The 23,252-nt window shown below is 43.7% G+C and overlaps 1 protein-coding gene across 1 annotated transcript in view; it reads left to right on the top strand.

Annotated features, from left to right (window-relative positions):
- The window catches only part of IL1RAPL2 (interleukin 1 receptor accessory protein like 2), a 1,350,034-nt gene that overhangs the window by 1,254,809 nt on the left and 71,973 nt on the right, over positions 1-23,252 (top strand). Inside the window, exon 7 of the mRNA XM_085606684.1 lies at positions 89-232. Coding sequence (XP_085462810.1) covers positions 89-232 — 144 coding nt within the window. The remainder of the gene's footprint in view (positions 1-88; positions 233-23,252) is intronic.

Here is a 23,252-nt window from a genome sequence, read left to right as displayed (position 1 = left end):
GCCTGCCTTAAACTGTTAAAGCGCCATTTATAGTGCATGTTAGAAGGATATGAATTAATGATACTGGTTTCTTTCCTTTTCATTATAGATCTCTTATACAAAATAGAGTTGGCTGGAGGACTGGGAGCCATCTTCCTTTTGTTTGCTTTTCTTGTGATAATCTACAAGTGCTACAATATAGAGTTGATGCTGTTCTATAGAAGGCATTTTGGTGGAGATGAATCTTCCAATGGTAAGTAGCCTGTTTGAACAAGATTTCAGTGTTATCAGTTTGACAGTCACAAAAATGAGATCAAATCCATATTTTGTCCAGCATATGTACATTCTACTGCACATTTCTTTAAAGTTGTAAGATATGTTTGAAATGTGCAAAGCATCTATTGTCTCCATGAGTTGGAAGGATATGGGACGACTGATTCTTGTATGTACCTCCCTACCTAAATCCACCCATTACGAGTTTAAGACCCTGGAATTAGGGACTAAGCTATAGGACCTGGAAATACTGGGTTCTTTCCCATAGAGTTTGCCTAATATTGTGGACTTTTCACATCAAATAAGCCGGTGGTAAACATGAGCCAAGGGCATCAGTGGGTCACTGTGTGGCTATTGAGGGATGGCGGTTTCCATCACCGTAGACTTCAAGCTGCTGTGGGAAAAGTTGCATGCTTTCCCGTGCTTTTTGGTGGGGGTCTGTTTGCCGCAGGGGTGAGTTGCCTCTCGCCAAGGCTGATTGCATAGGTTGGTTCAAGTTGATTTCCACATTCCATTGAAACAGGTTCGATATTCTCTCAGTATTCTCAAACTCAATACTTTTGAGTGTGGCTATAACAGTGCACTCAGAATCAGCCAAGTTGTCTTCAATTTAAAACTTCTTTGGACACTGATCATGTCAGAAAGTGGTGTCCTGTACATAGTACTCACTGGACTCGGCCAAAGGCCATACCCTGTAGGCTCTGGAGGCAGTGGAACCTGGTGCGTTGTATGTCAAAGGCAGCACCCTCCATCCACTGAAACAACTGGATTCTCTGGCGTTTTGAAAAGCTATTGAATTGCTCTGTAAAATAATATAGTTTCTTGCAGTTCCATGTTGGGCATGATTATCAGTGTTGATTGGTTTACAGTGATGCTTTTATTTAACTCTGGAAAATACTTTTGGCCTTTTCCATTTGACATTTAAGACCTTATTTAACAAGTATTTTGACTGTCTATCCAAATGTTACTAATAGCAAGATTTGTGTAATCTTGCAACTATGCGGGTGGATTCCCAAACCTGATTCCCAGGTATAAGCTCTGGTGAACTTTTACATGACACAAGTGCCTTTTTTTAATTCGGAAACTCTGCCAGTACAGTGACATTTCTGCATTCGAACATGCATTTCTAGGGACGTTTGTGGGCATTTCGGAGTGGCCTACTTGTAAAACCAAGGTGAACACCCACAAACTAGCATGTTTGTGGTATTCACACATCTCTTGCGGGCAGTATACAACCACAAATGCTCGTGTTTTTTCTTACATCAAAGGCATCGGACTTACGCATACAGACATTACACTGGTGGAACACCTGCAGGTTTATTTGTTGAGCATGTCATTATGCAAAGAAATCTATTTGTATATATTTAGTAACAACAAGAGCACCCAAAGAGGTCTACCAGGGACCCTGGGAATTATTTATTTATGAGGTGTCCTACAAATACCCTATATGTTGTAAAATATCAATTGTGATACATAAGGGTATTGGTTGAATTGTTTGTTTCACCATTTTTCAGTTATTTATAACAACTTTGCTTCATGCCTGAACCTTCTGTTGTTTGTTCTGTGTGCTTTGATGTTTGTACTGGACACAGGCTTGTGTCCCACTTTATGACATTTTGAAAATTCTGATATTTTTAATATACTAGTAAATTCCTTGACCTCTTGTCCGGCTGGACAAGTCTCGCAAAATAAAAATTGATTGGGTCCTTATTTACCGGTACTTCTAATCTCTTCTCTCTAGGAACTATTGTTGCTCATAAGAAATCTATTTGTGTCATTGTTTTCCTTGAGTAATCCTAGCATCATTTCTAAAACTGTTGAAACCCTGGATTGGTTCTCAAGGCAGGGATGATATCACGAAGGCCTAGCCCCGAATTTCGAAGCCAGGGTTCCTGAATCCAGCCCATGTGGGCAACTTCCAAAAGCCCATCTCCTGCGTCTCTATTCAGTAGCAACCATATGGGGCTGGTCATTTAGCCTTCAATCAGTTTGACTGTGCATAAATACACCATTTACTATCATCAAATGATGAAGGAGATAAATGAAGTTTTAAAAAAACATTTATGACTATACAAGGTAACAAGTTATTGGTTCCTAAAAGAAGTCAGGGGAAAATTCTGCCTTGTTTGTCCTTCAAATGCCAGTCTGCCATCAAATTCTGTTTTTCTTTTCGTGTGAGAATGTGTTTCATTTTCTAAATGCCCCTAAATATGATTAACTTTGCACCCCCCCTACGGACGTCTTTTTTAATTTATTTCAAGTGCCCACACTTCCTCATTTTATTGCAGGGTCAGTAGAGTTACTGCCTTTCCATTAGTGAAAAATGTTGGCATGGTTTGCACCATGATGTCTCAGATTAGTAGATTAGTAAGTAACAAAATGCTGATGAATCATAACCAAAGAGTTCATTTCGTACAGCGGGTTTTAAAAATATATTTGCTTAACGCAGTTCTAAAAAGTTTTCACAAATTTAGCAATTAGTAAAATTTCACACAATGAAAAATAGTGGTTGTTTATTTTGAAAAGATATAGAAATAAAGGTATGCTCTGGAAAATAGTGAATGGAAACACTTCTTTGTGGGCACTAGAAGTTGACCTCATATTTTAAAGAAGGCACTTGTCAGATTGAGTGTAACTTTCACATCTGAGCAACTAGGCAGTGGTCCCCGATACAACAGCATACCTTACCAAGCTCTGGCATTCCCAAATGGTCTCATTTTCTAATGCAGCGCTAGTGAAATGATCAGATTTGCCAATGCCGGCCTGACCATTTTAGAAGTTTGGAAAGCAATTAAAACATTGCTTTCTATGTGTTCTAGCTATTCACCAACTTGCGTCAGGCAACTTGGTTTGCCTTGTCTGACAGGCGATGTTTCAAGTTTTGAACGCAATGAAACCAGTGCTCTTTACTCTTTCATAATGGCTGCTGCACTGAGTGACACACCAGCTCCCATGACAAAACATATTGTGCTATTGGTGGCCATCTTAAAACTATAGACAACTTCTACATCATTTACTATAGCCTTAGAGCCCAGCATAGTGGGCTCTAAGGGCCATTAAAGGCCAGGGGAGAGCCCTAAGGCTATTAGAACATTCCACCCACATAGGCACATAGGGAAGAATATTCTAATTTGTAAAACAAAGGCCTCACAGACCCAAGGGGGTTGAAATCTCCTTGGGCTCCTTGAGGCCTTTGTTCCAGGGCCGGACTGGCGGTAGCACCAGAACGTTTACCCAATGAGCCGCCAGGGTGGGGGCTGGTTTTGGGCCCCTGGGGGCCGATTTTGTTACCGGGGGCAAGCAATATTGCCCTCCTATAACAAAATCGGCCAAAACCGGCACTAGCAAAAAGCTTGACCGCTCCCCTCCTCCCAGGGGTTGCCGACTGAGCAATTTGCCAGGGTCGGTTTTGGTTCCCAGTCCGGCCCTGCTTTGTTCACTCCTGTTGCTGTGAACAAACATTGGAATATTGATGTTCCGGGCTTCGACCGGCATTCAGAGCCCAGAGCACTCCATTGTTTTCTATGGAGCGCTCAACATTCCAATGTTCTAATATTCTTTTAACATGTCTGGATGCCGCTTGCGGCTTTGCCATTGATTGTGGAGTTTAAAAACCTCCAGCATTGGCAATAGTTGCTACCACCATGTGGGAGGCAAAGTCCAGGGCATTTCCAAAGCTATCACTGGCAGTTGTCATGCATGGGGGAGCTTCCGGATGTAGGGTGAGAGGGGATGTCCAAGGCTTACCAAGCGGTACAAAAGGGGGTGGTGATGGACGGAGCATCAGAACCAATCAAACACTCACACCCAGTCAACAGATCCGGGTTTGATCCATCACCGTTCTTTAGCCCACTCTACCACCTCAGTTCAGACATGGCCATATGCAAATCAGTCTGACCCTGTGTCTCATGGGAACAGTCCAGCCCGAACTGCGAAATCATGCCTTCCCTGGACCGGAAACAAGCTTCCTAGGACCGGTTTCTGGCATTTCAGCCGTCTTCAGCCAGGCTTGCTTGAATACAGTGGCAAAGTGAGCAAGGGACTCACGTCTGAGCATACCCTGCCAACTTATGGCGAACAAAGCGGTACAAAAGGGGGTGGTGATGGACAGAGCATCAGAACCAATCAAACACTCACACCCAGTCAACAGATCCGGGTTTGATCCATCACCGTTCTTTAGCCCACTCTACCACACGACATGGCTTGGCAGTTTGGGCTGGACTGTTCCCATGAGGCACAGGGTCAGACTGATTTGCATATGGCCATGTCTGAACTGGGGTGGTAGAGTGGGCTAAAGAACGGTGATGGATCAAACCCGGATCTGTTGACTGGGTGTGAGTGTTTGATTGGTTCTGATGCTCCGTCCATCACCACCCCCTTTTGTACTGCTTTGTTCGCCATAAGTTGGCAGGGTATGCTCAGACGTGAGTCCCTTGCTCACTTTGCCACTGTATTCAAGCAAGCCTGGCTGAAGACGGCTGAAATGCCAGAAAACGGTCCTAGGAAGCTTGTTTGCGGTCCAGGGAAGGCATGATTTCGCAGTTCGGGCTGGACTATTCCCATGAGGCACAGGGTCAGACTGATTTGCATATGGCCATGTCTGAACTGGGGTGGTAGAGTGGGCTAAAGAACGGTGATGGATCAAACCCAGATCTGTTGACTGGGTGTGAGTGTTTGATTGGTTCTGATGCTCCGCCCATCACCACCCCCTTCTGTACCGCTTTGTTCGCCATAAGTTGGCAGGGTATGCTCAGACGTGAGTCCCTTGCTCACTTTGCCACTGGATTCAAGCAAGCCTGGCTGAAAACGGCTGAAATGCCAGAAACTGGTCCTAGGAAGCTTGTTTCCGGTCCAGGGAAGACATGGCTTGGCAGTTCGGGCTGGACTGTTCCCATGAGGCACAGGGTCAGACTGATTTGCATATGGCCATGTCTGAACTGGGGTGGCAGAGTGGGCTAAAGAACGGTGATGGATCAAACCCAGATCTGTTGACTGGGTGTGAGTGTTTGATTGGTTCTGATGCTCCGCCCATCACCACCCCCTTTTGTACCGCTTTGTTCGCCATAAGTTGGCAGGGTATGCTCAGACGTGAGTCCCTTGCTCACTTTGCCACTGGATTCAAGCAAGCCTGGCTGAAGACGGCTGAAATGCCAGAAACTGGTCCTAGGAAGCTCGTTTCCGGTCCAGGCAAGACATGGCTTGGCAGTTCGGGCTGGACTGTTCCCATGAGGCACAGGGTCAGACTGATTTGCATATGGCCATGTCTGAACTGGGGTGGCAGAGTGGGCTAAAGAACGGTGATGGATCAAACCCAGATCTGTTGACTGGGTGTGAGTGTTTGATTGGTTCTGATGCTCCGCCCATCACCACCCCCTTTTGTACCGCTTTGTTCGCCATAAGTTGGCAGGGTATGCTCAGACGTGAGTCCCTTGCTCACTTTGCCACTGGATTCAAGCAAGCCTGGCTGAAGACGGCTGAAATGCCAGAAACTGGTCCTAGGAAGCTCGTTTCCGGTCCAGGGAAGACATGGCTTGGCAGTTCGGGCTGGACTGTTCCCATGAGGCACAGGGTCAGACTGATTTGCATATGGCCATGTCTGAACTGGGGTGGCAGAGTGGGCTAAAGAACGGTGATGGATCAAACCCAGATCTGTTGACTGGGTGTGAGTGTTTGATTGGTTCTGATGCTCCGCCCATCACCACCCCCTTTTGTACCACTTTGTTCGCCATAAGTTGGCAGGGTATGCTCAGACGTGAGTCCCTTGCTCACTTTGCCACTGGATTCAAGCAAGCCTGGCTGAAGACGGCTGAAATGCCAGAAACTGGTCCTAGGAGCCTTGTTTCCGGTCCAGGGAAGACATGGCTTGGCAGTTCGGGATGGACTGTTCCCATGAGGCACAGAGTCAGACTGATTTGCATATGGCCATGTCTGAACTGGGGTGGCAGAGTGGGCTAAAGAACGGTGATGGATCAAACCCAGATCTGTTGACTGGGTGTGAGTGTTTGATTGGTTCTGATGCTCCGCCCATCACCACCCCCTTTTGTACCGCTTTGTTCGCCATAAGTTGGCAGGGTATGCTCAGACGTGAGTCCCTTGCTCACTTTGCCACTGGATTCAAGCAAGCCCGGCTGAAGACGGATGAAATGCCAGAAACTGGTCCTAGGAAGCTTGTTTCTGGTCCAGGGAAGACATGGCTTGGCAGTTCGGGATGGACTGTTCCCATGAGGCACAGGGTCAGACTGATTTGCATATGGCCATGTCTGAACTGGGGTGGCAGAGTGGGCTAAAGAACGGTGATGGATCAAACCCAGATCTGTTGACTGGGTGTGAGTGTTTGATTGGTTCTGATGCTCCGCCTATCACCACCCCCTTTTGTACTGCTTTGTTCGCCATAAGTTGGCAGGGTATGCTCAGACGTGAGTCCCTTGCTCACTTTGCCACTGGATTCAAGCAAGCCTGGCTGAAGACGGCTGAAATGCCAGAAACTGGTCCTAGGAAGCTTGTTTCCGGTCCAGGGAAGACATGGCTTGGCAGTTCGGGCTGGACTGTTCCCATGAGGCACAGGGTCAGACTGATTTGCATATGGCCATGTCTGAACTGGGGTGGCAGAGTGGGCTAAAGAACGGTGATGGATCAAACCCAGATCTGTTGACTGGGTGTGAGTGTTTGATTGGTTCTGATGCTCCGCCCATCACCGGCCACTTTTGTACCACAAGGCTTACCAAGGGCACCATGTGGCACCTGGTGCACTGCTGAAGGGCTTCAGGTGGGAGAGCGGTTGGGGAAATGCCGAGCAACAGCAAGGCCCCCATCTGGCACCTTAAGTGTTTCTGAAGAGCATCGGGAGGGGAGGGCTGGGTGGGGAGTAGGTGAGAGCAGTTGGAAGATGCATGTTAATAGTTCACGCGTGCTCTAAACAAGTAATGACTTTAAAAAATACTAAAAGTAGTTCCATGCCGTGGACAATGAAAGACTGCACCGTATTCAATCAAAAACAACTGTAAAAGAGCCTTGTTTCAGGGAAGGGTCAAACACAGAATAGGACAGAGGACGCCAGCACCAGGCTGAGGTGAGGTAATGCTCTTTATTCACCACCTCTCAGGCTCCCAGTCACAGAATTCATCTAGTGGTGTGAAGTCTACACTGTAGGAATGTTCTGCTATGTAAGGGGAGAGAAGCGGCACAGAGGGTGTAGAAAAATTTCCATCGCGTCATTCAGGCATGACGACATCGTAGCACAAATAGACGAATACAAGCCAAGCACTGAGATTGACAAGAAAGCCATCCGTTCCGTGACCGGGGGTTGACTCTGTGGGGTATTGTATATAATGTCTGCAACCGACAGCTTGGGCACTCTGTTGTCGCAAAAGTATACTATCAAATATCTAAAGCACAGGCGGTGCTTAAATAGTAAATGAAGTGAATACAAAATATTCTTAAGTGCAGAGGGTCAGAATTTTCGTGAAGAGCCCATCTCCTTCGCTGTATAATTCTGGATCTGAAGAATGCCAAAGATGCCAAGCCTCGATTCCACCTAATGCCTCCTTCCTCCACCATCTTAATATTTGTGTCTCCTTATATCACTCTTGCAGGTTCCTTTGCCTCTTAATCTAAAGTTGTAGCGTCTTTAGCCTTTCGTAGCGCTTTTCTATCATTCGTTTTCTCCTTTCTACCTTTTCTGCATTTCTCACTCTCTTTCTGGGTCAAAGTACAATCAAGGAAAATACGTTCTGGTCCACAAAAATGAGTGCCGGTGCCCACCACCTGCGGCCACCTGCACAAATTAAGTACTGGCTACTTGGCTAACTGAAACGGTGCGACGACACGTGTTGTAATAATGGATGGAAAAGATCTTTAAAGAACTTTTGAAATTATACGTCTACTTTATAAAGCGCATAAACGTGTGCATATGCAGTTTTACAGCCATTAAATGTTTTAACTTATTTTGCTGTAACTGTGAGAACAAATTTAGAATGTATAGTGCACCTGTTCCTGCCAAACACAATTATGTGTCCCGATTTGACTTGCCAAGAATTTTGGCATTTCATATCGACAAAAAAGCAATTCCCTGTAAATATAATTCTCCTTCACTACACCTGAACTTGCCCACTGCTGCCTCGTATGAGCCGCTGGGCTCTCTCTTTCCAAAATTCGCTCCGACAGCTCTGGCCAGTTAGTGGGCGATCTTGGCGCCTGTCTAGACCTCATTTTCCAGCATTTGCATCCGTAGCGTGTTCCATGAAAACTATTTATTCATTAGTCTTTTGGCCGCTTTTCTTCTGGCAAATGTGCGCACTGAGTGGCAATCGTTAAATTAGCTGGAATTGCTCATTTTGAAGCAACACCTCACCACCTAAATTTGCACTACGAATATAACCTCTGCTTTTACAGGGTCCACTTTAAAGTTTATACGGATGATTTGCACATCTGCATTTTGTGAGAAAGCGACTCATTAGGTGGGATAATATTGTCACTATTTTTGTTAGGTTCAGAAAAGGTTTCACCAATTAGAATCTGAGTTCAGCTCTTGGTAGCTATAGCACAGAGCAGACAGGCTTAACTTCAGAAACTAGGTAAGCATTTAGAAGTACCAAAACAATTAAAAGGTTGGGAAAAAACCAATGAAATATAAATCCCACTCCAGCTTATAAAAATAGAGAATAATATAATGAACAATATTACACCAAAACAACAAACGTATAGTTAAAGTTCAGGAAATATGAATTTCTCTAGTTTTAAGTAAATAAAGCTCCAAAAACTGCTAAGCGCCAATGCAGGTCAACTGGTCAAGAAAGTCCGGGAACCAGGTAGGATTTCAGGGCAACTGCAATGGAGTGTGAGTCGGATACTCAAAGCAGATTCAACTCGGTTGGAGCTTTTACCTTGGGACCTAGCGGTCAGTTTACCAAGGTTCACGAAACACAAGACACCTGTGAAAAGGAGAGGGCAGGATTTCACCATATTTAATTCAGAGTTTTAAAATATGATACTTGTAGACCCATTGTATTTGCCGTATCACGTTTTCTGACCTCCATGTGGCGCAGGCACTGGAAGTTCGTAGACAAGACCAAACAGCAATAAAATCAACTTTGCCAGTAAATAACAGAGGTTTCTTAACAAACCTTAAATCCTTCTACAGTTTTAATTTCTAATTCGAAAAATAATTTAAAAAAAAAAAAACACTTAAGCCTGCATGTTTTTAGAAGTATCACTGCCTGGTTTTATTCTAGCCATAACGTGACACAAGGAATAGACACTGTTTGGCTATTTTACATTTTTAGACAAAATAATACCATCTGGACCATCACTGTCAATATTCATGGATTTTTACCAGGGCCTTGCCTTACTAAGCCAGTGCCTCTGCCTTTGTAATTATTCAATCTACACAAACTTAGGAATTATTGTATATAGGTGATGCACCAAGGCAAAAATTGCTTTTATGGTTCGAACTAAAGAGGTGTTGTAACTAGATCCATGTAAATAACCATGGCAACTACTGTATAATTCTAACTGCCACAAATTTTAATATACGTTTTTTTTCTATGCAAGCTTTTATGGTTGTTCAACCGAAATAAAGTTTTTATAATGATGAATATTATATGGTATATTCCTGTCCTCTCCTTGCGCTGGTGCACAATGTGATGCTTTGCGCAAATGCTGGCAAATTTGTGCCATCTGAAAGGGTGTCAGCATTGTAGTCAGGAATGTTTTTGTGCAGGAATGGGCACCTTCCTCCACAAAAACAATCTTCAGAGGCATTTTCCTCTTTTTTTAAGAGTACTGCTGAATGCACCGCACTTAGAAAGATTAAAGATATTAAGATATTTCTCCTTGTTGTACTTCTGGTGGAAGACATCAAATTTGGATGCATCCCAAGGTCTACCAGTTTTGGTAAATCTGGGCATGCATTAGAATACATGGGTGGATTCGTAGGAACACCCGTATTCACCCATTTAACGCACCCATCATGCAGTGTAACAAAATGGAGCGACTTGTGGTGCCTTGCATTACACCAGATTTACCAAGTCAGGCGAAGCCATGCAGGGTGGCCTTGCATGACTTGGTAAATCTTAATATAGGTGTTGCACCCCCTTGCATTGCTTTGCGTGTTGTGATACAAAATGTTGATACATTTGTCTCTTAGTCTTTTTTCCTGGAAATTAAAATCATTCAGCAAGGCAGCAGGCTGTATCCAAAAAGGGCTCCACGACATCAGATAAATGTTGGCTGAGGTCCCAGTGAAGCTGTTGGTTTAGGTGGGACAAGTTCGGAGTGGGAAAATTCAAAATTGGAGCCCAGGGAAGTACCCTTGATAGCTGGATACTCTTGGTGCCTTTGCCCGGTCAAGTTTTCTATGGTTGGACTCAGTCACTATTTGAAGCTCTGATTCCTCCAGAGGGGCAAAGCTACAGGCTATTGCCAAAGAGTGCTCCAGGAAGCTGAATCCCTTCTGCATGAGGTCTCACATCTTACTGAAACAGACTTGCTGCTGTCGAAAAGGCTCTAGTGGGAGAAATCTGAATCTTCAGCCCAGCTTCAACACACTTTAGTCGGATCAACTTGGCAGGTTTTGTCCTGGTCCTTCAGAGGCCTGTGGAACCAAAAAGTTTCTAGGTCCAGGGTTTTCAGGATGGTAAGAAGAGTACATGTTGACACAGCCAAGTGTCCGAGGACCTCAGGAAGTGCACTTAGGGTTTAAGACTCACTCCAGCAAAATCCATCCGCAGTCTCCAGTGAAGGTTCAGTGGTATTGGCCATCTGGACTCTTCATGAGGAAGCTTTTTGCAACTTATTGTGTACCTGTAGTTTAACAGAAGTTCAGCCAATTGACCCTTGAAGTCCACTTTTTGGTCCTGGTACAAGAGGGTAGCAGGTCCAAGACTTTAGGTCTCCTCACAGGTTTCAAACATCAGGTGCAGTCCTTCTTCTGTATTTCCACAGGTCTGGAGCGTTTTGAAGAAGATGCCTAGGGTTGCCACATTTATGCTAGCCCTAGCTTGTGTGTGTAAATGACTCTTAGCCCCTCCCTAACCAATAGGATAAAAGTTTCCGAGGGTATCCCCACCCACCCTACGGAATGTATCCCACGGTGCTCCTCTCTTCCTAAATCCAAGATAGTGAAACCCTTCTCTGTTTGTGAAGAGCATATGTGTCCACCCCAGAGGTTTGGCCAGGGAAATGAGCTTCCCCTCCTCTGTAATCACTTCAAACCAGTTATGAGGCAGCTACCTTCCCACTGCTCAGGTGTCATCTGATATCTGCCTGTGACAGGGGAGGCTCCTTTGAAGGTGATTAAGTTCCTTGACACTGCCCAAATAGTTATCCAGCCAGAGAAACAAAAACATATCTGCACACCCAGGCCTTTGTCTTTGCCTTTGGAGTAGTTTTCGCACCTTAATCAAGGCTTAAGCACTCAAAGCCTCAAGAGGTTTTGGGCAGGTCAAAGATACCTTTCTAAAAGTACTGAAAATTGATAACCAATCTGACTTCACCAGTGAATTGGGATTTTAATAAGAATTACAAAGAGTCCAAAAAAATGCATTTCTTTTTGTTTTCCCCACAAAGGCAGTGTTCTTAAATCTAATAATGCATCCCAGTGATTCTCTGTGGAACAACCAGCCTTGCAACAGTGAAAATTGCTTTTATGTGCTAGTCACTGTAAGGACATGTGTAACATTACATTTCTACATGTCCTAGTTTCAAATACCATGTGCCCTTCCTCGTGGGCTATAAGGCCTACTCAGGGGTTTTGAGAAATTGGGTTTTTGATTGAGGGGAATGAAGACTCTACTCAAGCACAACCTTAAACCCTGTCAGGGTGAACCACACAAGTCACTACATTAGCCTGTGCTTAATCCTCTGGTAAATTGGCAAGAAAGCAGTAAAGCTTAACTTAGAAGAAATGTGTAAAGCATTTATGCGGCACAAAACAGCAATAAAGTGGCAAAACAAAACCAGAAAAATCTCACACTAATTGAGAATGATAGAGTAAAATGTAAAACATTATTTGATCCCAAAATGACAAAAATCCAATCAGTACACCCGAAGATATGCAATTGTAAAGATTTAGGTAAGTATAGCAGCTGAAAGCACACATAGTCACTTGTGGCTATCTGGCCGTGTGACACCGGGTGATAGTCACAAGTTCAGGCAAACAATGATGTAGCGCAGGCCGGGTACAGGGATCAGGTCAATCCAGCTGAAAAAGTTATCCACACAAAGTCCAACGCAAAGGGTCCAGTTGGCGGTGGAAGAAATCAAGAGGAGCAGGGCAATCTTTGCCGATGGTAAATGCTGTAGCGTAAAGAGCGGGCCGGACGTCATGGACGGTCATCGCTGTAGTGCGAAGATCCTGTCAGGCAACACAGATGGTATTGCTGGAGCTTTGAGTTGGTGGTCACCGCAGAATGTCAATGATGTAGCACGAAATACAGATCTCATGTTGAAGGTTGCAGCTGGTGGCATGATCTTGGCATGAATGGACTCGTTTGTGGTCACAAAGAGCTCAAAAACTTCAGGCTTTCTCCTTTTCTTCACAGGAGGAGGTCAAATTATGCCATGCAAGGGTCCAGGACCTGTGAGTCACCTCTTGGAGATTAGAAACTCACTCCAGTACAGGTCAGCAGGGCTCAAGCCATTCCACTTGCAGGTCCAGGCAGGTGCAGTGTAGCAGGTCAGCTGGCGAGTTGCAGAGAGGCCTCTGGAACTTGTTATGTCCCTGTAGCACTGAACAGGAGGACAGTCAGCTGGACCTTGGAGCCATTCTATCTCGAATGAAGAAAGCACGTCCAGTCTTCCTTCTCAAGCAGCAGCGCAGGTCTCAAGCAGCAGGGCAGTCCTTCTTCTGTAGTATCCACAGGCACTGGCCTGGTTTTCTCTGGGCTTATTTTTTTGGCACTACCCCATATTTACATCACCCTTGTAAATGGGGGGAACAGTAAAAAAGCAATGGGTGCTGTGGCAGAACGACCACTGCAACAGCTATTGCCCACCCTTTACACGAAAAGTGCTGCGTGAAAGGAGCATTATTTACAAGGCGGCGTTAAGCCACTTTAAGTGGCTTAATGCAGCCTTGTAAATATGGAAAAGAGGCTATTGCCACCAGACCATCACAAAAAGAGACATTCTGGTGGCGATAAGCCCTTGTAAATGCGTCCCCTGGTGTGATACACGCAGGTAAAAAAACAGCACCATGCTGAGTATTCAGAATGGAGCATCCATGATACTACACTGTTACTCCATTTTGAGGTGTAGAATTCTTCTGTAGTATCCACAGGCACAGGAGTGTACTGAAGGGTTGGTCTCAGAGACCAAGAGTTACACCTGGTGCCAGTATTAAAGAGGGAGACACTTCTAGGCTTCCTCTCAGATCTAGTTCTGGAATTTTCTTTCAGGTACCAGGATGTCTTGGATGACAATAGACTTAAGTGAAGTCCTGTGTGAGTGTGCTGAGGCAGCTTCTTTGAGGTGCAAGTGTGGTAGGTGACAGTTCTGCCCTCACACATCTTGTCAGGATGCCTCATCCTGCCACCACTCAGTCCCCCCTTTATAATGCACCCTACCATATGGGCTTCTAATGGTCTATTTTACAGGTGACTTATATGCATAATAAAGGAAGGTTTAGGCCCGAAGAAAGGTTTATTTTGTCAGGTCGAAAAGGCAGTTTTAAACTGCACACAGACTGCAATGGCAGGCCTGAGACATGTTTAAAAGGGCTACGTAAGAGGGTGGCAACATGAATGCTCCTGGTTCACTTGCAGCATTTAATTAACAGGTCCTGGGTTCAAGTAGTGCTACTTTACTAGTAACATATACGAAAATTAAATGTGCTAATTGAATGTAAAACAATTTTACCATGTTTAAAGGAGAGATCACAAGCACTTTAGCACTGGTTAGCAGTGGAAAAGTACACAGAGTCCTAAAAGCCAACACAAATGGGTTCAGAAAACAGAAGAAGTGAAGGCAAAATGTTTGGGAGTCACCCTGCAGAGAGGGTTAAGTCCAACAGGGGTGACTTATTGCTAATAAAAGGAAGATTTAGAAAGTCAAAAGATTTGTTTAGGTAGGTCTGCAATGGTGGTACTGAAGCCATGTTACACTGTCGCGATAGTGGATATCACAATAGGTGATGCTGTCCATCAGTGACACTACAGGCCCTAGGTACAATTTGTACCATATGCCAGGGACTTATAAGTGCGTTAACTGTGCAAATTATGATCAGAACCAATTTAAATATGTTTTGGGGGTCAGAGAACATACATTTTGGCCTGGTTATCAGAGTCCCAGTGCACCGAACACTGAATAAAAACTTACAGCACTACCAGTCCACAAAAAATTAGGGTGACCGCACAAAAAAGGGCACTTTCCGTCATATTTTCTTTGAATATTTGGCACACTTTTACTTGCAAAAGAACTATGCTGTGCCTCTATCACTAGCCTCTTTCATCAAAAGCAATTTTCACGAAAAGGGAGCCTTGCATTGCTTAACAGAAATGTAACTCTGCTTTTCACATTCCTGCAATAAGGAGTCAGTGATTTCTCTGTACAGACCCTGACTCTTAGAAACAAGGTCTAATATTCATTTAGGGCAATTGAAGATCGGTTATTGTTAAAGCAGGTATTAATAATCACTTTTCCCAGTTTGGGCATGAATCGGTTCTGTCACGCTTCAGTATGACATGTCGAGTAGCTCCAAGAGGCCATAAACATGGTAGTTGTCAATGCCAACTTACTTACAGAAGGCCTCATTGATTAATTTGCATTCCTCTAACTAGGTAAAACTGATTGTTTTGATAGAGTGGTAGACAAATACAAAATATTGAAAAGCTTTATAAACATAACCAGTGCTGATAGAATTGAAACACCACTTAAGGAGTCATTCATCCTGATTTAGCTATAAATGGATGTTTCTGACCGATTCAGGATACACAAGTTTAGTGGCAATTGCTGTCCTTGTGGCTGTTTTCCTGCACATCATTCACAAGGAAGAACCTGGGGGCAACGTACAACAGAATGACGGAGCACGGTGTTACGCCACAATTGGTAACGCCGCATTCCATCATTCTGGAAATGCAGGGTTGCTCCATATTTACAATAATATTGTGCAGCCCTGCGTTTCCCCTAGTATTGGTGCTAAATTTAGTTGCATAGCGCCAAAGCAGGCACCCTTGCACCATAGTGCAAGGGTACCTGCATTGCAGGGAATGATTGTTCATGTGCAGGAAGGTGTTCCTTCCTGCACATAAAAAATCAATAATTGCGATTTGTAACTTCTATGTGTGCTGCAGAATGCACCACATATACAAACAGTAAAAACGAGGAGAAATTAAATAATTTCTCCTCATTGTGCCAGGTTAAGACCAGGTTTTCTCAGGGCTTATTTTTTGGCACTGCCCCATATTTACATCACCCTTGTAAATGGGGGGCACAGTCAAAAAGCAATGGGTGCTGCGGCAGAACGACCACTGCAACAGCTATTGCCCACCCTTTACACGCAAAGTGCTGCGTGAAAGGAGCATTATTTACAAGACGGCGTTAAGCCACGTAAAGTGGCTTAATGCAGCCTTGTAAATAAGGCAAAGAGGCTATTGCCACCAGAACGTCACAAAAAGGGAATACGCCCCCTGGTGTGATACACGCAGGTAAAAAAACAGCACCATGCTGAGTATTCAGAATGGGGCATCCATGATATTACACTGTTACTCCATTTTGAGGTGTAGAATTCTGAATGATTTGGAAATACTGCAGCCAGGATGCATGAGCCACACCTCTTGTTACCAAAACCTTTGGGTCACAAATTATTGCATCAGTGTTCCTGATTAAGTATGAGCTCAATATGCCTTTAATTGCCGAGGCTCACATTGCTGACCCCGATTATGAGATCGTAACCCTTTCCCCACACATGATAGCCTGGAAAAAATACGCGTTCTTTTTTCGGCATGCTGGAGCCAGCGTTGGTCTGATCGAGAAGAATTCTTGGTTTCAGATTACATAAAATCGTTACAATCAAACAAACACTGATACAAAGATAAAATAACAGCACAAGCTCGCTTATTAAAATACGAGTTATAAATGTAATCTATTTCATTAAATAATATCTAGCCAATGTATATAGTATAAATCTCAAATATCTTGGGTATCCATGAAGTGATCAAATAATTCAATATATTAAACTAAAATTACTTTTAAATCTTGCATGTAATAACTACTGTATTTAAATATTTTCCAAAAAGAACTTGCTACGTTATATTACAAGTGTAAAAAAAGAGCTTTAAAGCTTCAGTGCAGGTTGTTATATTGTGTTTTAAAAACATTGGTTTGAAAAGAATACATCTGCCATAGATTGAAAGCAACAGCACAGTGAGTGCAGCATAGATTCCTTTTATACTTGCAACGTCTACAGTTCGAACTGACAGCTTCTGTGTTCTTCCAGCTGCATCTTAAGTTATTGATGAGCAGAAGCACACACCTTGCTCATACAATGAAAATTCTGCAAAACCTGCTAATCGGCTCTTTAAGATAATACTGCATATGCCATATGAAGGGCACATTTTTGTATAGTTACTACAGAGTAAAAGCTTTTCTAGATCTGTTTTCCTCGATTTTGTCAGTAATAGCCTCTTTAATATGAGTATTAGTGCTTAATTTGTGGAAAAATAAGTGTCAGGTCCTTGTCAGGTGACTACTGCAACTTGTGCCATCCGTTGCCCCTATCAGCGCTGCCAATGACAGAACCAACACAACTACTAACTATTGCACTCCATCAGGTGTGGCAATTTAGACTATTGTTGCCCCCCCAAAATTATAAGAATTGCTTGAGGGCAGGTATTGGTCACTTTCAGGTAAATTGAATTGACTTGCAGGAAAGTCAAACAGAGGATCTGCGAACATCGTAGCACGATCCGGTGCAAAAAGACAACAACGAGACTAACTGAGCATTTTCTCCAAAGTAATCACACCCCAAATGGCAGGTGATGGACAGTCATCGAACAAATAAAATCAGGGGAAAGACTACAGCAACGTTTATTCGAGAAGGAACAACGATGGATATACAGACTTTCCATGCACAGAATTGGACAGAATGATAATATTCCTTGGAACTCACTCCTCTCTAAATAACTTATCTTTCTCCTTACTCCTAGGGTGTAACTGCATGCCTGGTACTCCCTTTTGCCACCACTGACGCTGGGTACTAGTCATTGCCAGTTTTATAACCCAGCGCATAAGGCACCGATTACTGTCACCAGACACATTTCTTGGCACCTTGAAGTTTGCCTTCAGGTCCCCAGACATGCCCTAACTGACTGCGCTATGATTCAGCAGTGGACGTAACACTGCCTATTTAACTACACAGTGTTATGCGTAATTAGAACATCTTTGCCTAACTTTGTGTGAGTTTTCACTATTGGATTTAGCAACACAGTGTGGTGCACTATTTAAACTACCTTTTGCTGTTGGGTATGAATTGTAAGCGTATAGGAATTTGCACTTTGGCCTAATCACGCCAGTTCCCTTCCATTTGCAGCTCTTATTTTTAGTCTAATGGTTAATTGAACATCACTGACCTTGCAGCAGCACAAACTCAGGCCACGTAACGGGCTAGTTCAGCCTCTATGGAGTTCCCTCGTGATGTTATGGGAGCGTCACCATTCCACGTGACTTTACGACCACGCCCCGTTTTTCCTCCTATTACTGGACGTAGTACTGCGTATCCAACCACGCAGTATTGTGCACCATCAACATTCTTTATTAGCCAGCCTTGCTTTATTTTTGCATGGAACTCCAACTAAACAGCGCAAGCGTACTTCCACGAATGTGCCATCGTTCACTCCCATTTGGTTTCAATAGAGACAAGCACACAGCAGCGTAGTGCACACGGAGGCCGGGTTCGGCGTCCTTAGCAACGCGCCAACACGGCCCCCGATGGGCGTCACTCAACACGTGATGCCACGCCCCGCACCACGTACCCAGAACTAAATATCATTTAAACGGCAGGCAGAGGCTCGCTCGGTGTTCCGCGGGATGCCGTTGCGGGTCGTAACCTAGGCGAGATAGCCGGTGTTTGGTCTTCACATAGTGAGTATGTCTGCAGGAAACGGGCGGGCCCTGCCTGTTCCGAGCCTAAGCCTCGTATTTTTTGGCATTAACTCTGTTCCCTCCCCCCCACCCTCTTTTAGATAGTGCATTACACCAGCACCTCGACCCCGGCATCCATGAGGCTCGCGATTTTGCGTTCTAAGTAAGCCCTTTGTTCTTCCCTGTACCAAAAGTGTTTCCTATTGTCACGCCACCACCAACATGCATGTTTTAAATTTTATGGATCTGACGCACTCACAGAGTGGTTTTGAGAGCATAGACACTCACACTTTTGAAAGGCTATAAGTGTGGATTAATGTAGGTATTCACATTAAGAATACCATTTGGGAGCCAATGTACGAATGATCTAAATATACTCCTCCTGACTAGTCACGGTTTTGAAGTAGCACGCAGACGCTCAATGTTCTACTGTTGTGCAGTGGGTTGTAATGCATGGTCACAGACATTTGTCCTCCTAATTATGCACACCTGCGCCACAGCGAATCTGTGGCACGTTATGTGTGATTACCATTTGGTAGTCACTGCACAGTACACGGTTATACCTACTTGGGTAAGCATGAATACTGATGAAGAGGAGCACCTGGTTTTCCTGCAGATACCTGCAATTCAGTTGATGTTGTGTATTTGTCTATATGTTTGTCTGTTTATCTTTACAGATCACTCTCTTTCAAGAATTGAGAAAGGGAACACCTAACTGTGAGTAGACGGTTGGGCCCTTCTGGACCAAGGGTTGGGTACACCTTAGCGTGTGTAGACCGCCCTGGTCAGTCTCACTGGTCCTGACGAAAACCTGGAATTCTCCAACTCGAGGTTGAAACATGTAGACCGTTTTTTAATTCACCCTTTTTTCACTTAGAGATACCGAAGGTCAATCATACCTAACACGGTATCGCCAAAATTCATTTTTAATATTGTTCAGTTGCTCCAGAATAAATATTTCCCGTCAAGGAGTTAAAACTGGCCAATTTTTAATTCACTCAACTTTTTCACTCAATCACAAAAATACCCGCTCCACTGTAATCAGGTGTCGCAGCACACCCGAACGACACTCGGCTGTTTGGGTGGGACCCCGATGATGAAGCATGTCACCAACAAGGTTGGTGAATGAGGGGTCTTCTTAGAAAAGGATAATTTTTCCATTTTTCATGTGCACCTCCTGTCTGACTTCAGAGACATTGCCATGTCTCTAGGGTGTACCCCTTCTATTGCTTTGGCTTTATTCCACACACTGCAGGAATTAAAGCTGCTAGCTTTTTTCTTGCTTTGTGTTGGATGAATATTTGATTTTCCAGTGTTTGCTAGCCAATTGTTTGTCAATGTGTAACCAGTGGTGGCTGCAACGGAGTAGCACGGGTGGGGCAGGGGCCGGGGGATAGAAAAAATACATTAAAAAAGACTTACCTTGCTGCCAGACTGCCGCCTCGCCTTGCCTTCTCCTCTTCTGTTCCTGCTTGAAGCGAGAAGCACAAACAGGCTCCCCTAGCCAATCACAATGCTGCAATGCAGCGTTGTGATAGGTATGAGCGCCTGTCTATTACAGCCTAGTGGGGAACATGCAAAGTGCGCATGCCTGTTTGGCCGGCCCAAGACAGCTGTCGAAGCAGTCATGCGCACTTAAGTGCCCACCACTCCTCCCCTTTCTGGCTTTGACACAGTCAAGTGCTGCCCCGCAAACCAGAAAAATAAAATGAGAATATCATAGTGTTTTATCATTCTGTTTTTCCTTTATCCACTGCTCAAAATGTAGTGGGGCGATGCTCCTCCACCTTAGCGGAGGAGCCGCCACTGTGTGTAACCTATCTTAACTGGTTCAAGATGCCACTATTTTTTAGATGTATTCTCATATTTCCCAAAATCGCACACCTTGGTTTTGTTAGCATTTACCACCGGTTTACTGCCTAAATTAAATGTATTTATCTCCTCCAAAGCATAACAGGCCAAATCTTGTCTGATCCATGATTACTGAGTCATCTGCGTACTGGGGGATCTGTAGCTTATAGAGGTCTCTCCTATGCGGGAATGACTTTGCCCCTAGACATTGCCCTGCCAATGTTCGCGGTATACAGTTTGAACAAGAGAGGGCAAGAATGCATTCTTGTTTGAGACCCTCATCCATATAGATGCTGTCTAAAGTATTATCTTCCTGGCCCACTGTAAACCTCATCCATGTTTCAGAATATAGGACAATTATTGCCTTCAGTAGCGGGTGTGGATGTCCTGGTTTGTTAGTTTGTCCCATAATATTTGTCCTTCTGCCTCATCAAATGCTGTTGGAAAATGGACAAATCATGAGAACAGGGTAGGTCAGAATGGCAAAGAGACACGGTGTTCCATGTAGGACAACGCCACAATATTATGGATAGTGGAAGACTTTTGTCTAAAACCATTCTGGTTAAAGGAGACTAACTTTTCCTTTTTGATCATTCCTCTAACTCTGTTAGCAAAATTCTAGCATTAGCTTTTGGTTCCATGTCTAAAAATGCTATCAACTGGTAGTTTATCGAATCTGTGTTGTTGCCCTTCTTGTAAATCGGATGTAGAATAGACCAACACCACATTTGATGAGCTTGTGTATTTAAGAATGAGGTTTGATATAGTGGTGCTTACGAGATGGCCCAAAATACAATATCATCTTTAAATAGTGACCCTGGTAGGCCTTTGGGTCATGGGGCGCCGTCTTCTCTTATTAATTGGATTCCTTTTTGACTACAGACTGAGTGATCAGATTCTCAAAATCATCATGATGGTCCAAAGAATGGTCTGTTAAATTTATTGTCTCTTGTGAGTTTGTGTCTAGCAATGCATAGAGATCTTGTGAGTGCAACTCATTTTGCGTGAGCGATGCTGTTCCTTCTTTTGAATACCCTATTATCAGGCCTGAGCGTAGTTTGTGGAGTTTCGCTACACGGAACTCCGCAAAGAGACACAAAAACTCAGTGGAGTTCCACAAGTGGTGGAGTGCAGTGCGGACTGCCGTTCACGCTGGTCTTCCTGCAGCTCTGGTAGAAATTCTACCCGGGCAGCAGCTGGCGATCACAAACTTACCGTTCGCGAGCAGGGAAAAAACTCCGCTGCACTACGCGGACGTAGCGGAGTTCATCGCCCAGGCCTACTTATTATCTAGAGTATTGAGATACTGCCGGTATTTTGCTTGATTGTTATGCCATGATAATGTGTAATCTAGCAACCATTGATCTTATGATATGCCTTTCTTATGTCATTTAGATTGCTCCCCGCAGCTTGTGTGATTTTTTTTGTACGTATTTTGCACCTCTATTGGCTGATTTATATTTGTTTGACTAAGTGTATACATTGAAATGTTCTTGAGACCTTCATTTCTCCTGAATTGTTTTTGATGTAAGTGGGAATTATCATTCATTTGGTCATATATTGAGACTGTTATTATAGGGCAGTTATATATAGAATTATTTTAGTCCTTAAAATTAGAAAATACATCTGTTTTTAATGCAATGTTTTGCCATTGTTTGAAGTGGCCCTGGCAGGCTCTGCTCCATTTTAACCTCGTCACAAGTGACCTTTATTCTGTGCCCTCTGAGGCTCCAATGATCTTTAACTATTCTGCAGTTGGAGTATTCCAGATGGACAGAAGAAATCAAAGGAAATCTGAAAATAATGATAAGCCACACTAAGCCACTTAGTGTTAAAGCTATAGTTCAGCACTGAAATGCCACCATATCTCTAAGTAATATTATAATTTGATTTGTTGTGGAATTGGGTCTGATTGAAGAGAGGTTATATCATATAACATAAGGAGCTTATTCACCTTTTTGCCAAGAAAATCAGATCTATTTGAAGATGGAAATTCCCTGCAGTCTGATGGTGCGCCCATGTTAGTGAGTTTCAAGTTTTCTATAACTATAATGTTAAGGACTTGCATATCTGAATGTTAGATCTCCGAGGAATATTGCAGAAGCTTCCAATCATGTTACTACAATCTCTCCTATGCAAGGTTAATATATATATATATATATATATATATATATATATATATATATATATATATATAGATATATATTTGAACCACTCCCACCTCCGGCTCCAGTTATCGGACTCCGACACAGGGGTAAGCTTCACCATTAAGCTTTTTGTTTATTATTAATTATATTACCTACTGGTGGTCGCCAGTAGGTAGTTATAGTTAGGACCTAGTTACCATACGAAAATGACAACATTCTATTCCCAATAACTTTGGTGCCGATTGACAAATCTTCACGAAATTTTCAAAACTAATTCTTTGTTGAGATCAGCTCCTATGTTGAAAGTTTGGGGGTGGTTCGTCAAGGGGGGGCCGAGAAAAAAGGGGGGTCCAAAAACGTGTTTTCTCCACGTTAATTTCCATAGGAAACTTTAGTCAAGGCTACAGGTCGAACGGGGGAACGGAATTACCCCAAATTTGGCAGGGAGAAGGGTCTTGGTCTAGAAATCATGCTTTTGTTTATTTGGTGTAAATTCGTTCAGTAGTATTTGAGAAATATCGAAATTTACAGATATCGATATTTGTGAATTCTGCCATCTGATTGACTGAGGCGCTACGAGCACGAGCTTGTTGCTGATTGGCTGCGAGCGGTGCGAGCGGTTGCAACTAGGAAGTGTTGGCCACCATTTTGTGATTCAGTTGAAGCGAGAAAGGTGAAAAAATAGGAGGGTAGGAGCACTGTAACCTCTGTGGGGTGTTTAGGGTGTGCGAAGCAAAGTATTTACTTGGATGAACTTTTGTTTAGAACATTGTAGCTTGTGTATGTTGCTTAGGTGGTGTTGTATAGGGAGTGCAAAGGTAAATCAATATGGTATTTGTAGAGCGCAAACTACTCACCCCTATGGGTGAGTAGAGCTGGGGATCAAAGCGAGAGGTCTGTGCTGCAAAGTAAGATGGTCTGGCCGCT

This window comes from Triturus cristatus, chromosome 5_2, assembly GCF_964204655.1.
Source record: "Triturus cristatus chromosome 5_2, aTriCri1.1, whole genome shotgun sequence".
Classification (NCBI taxonomy): Eukaryota; Metazoa; Chordata; class Amphibia; order Caudata; family Salamandridae; genus Triturus; species Triturus cristatus.
This window is presented reverse-complemented; position numbering and strand designations above follow the sequence as displayed.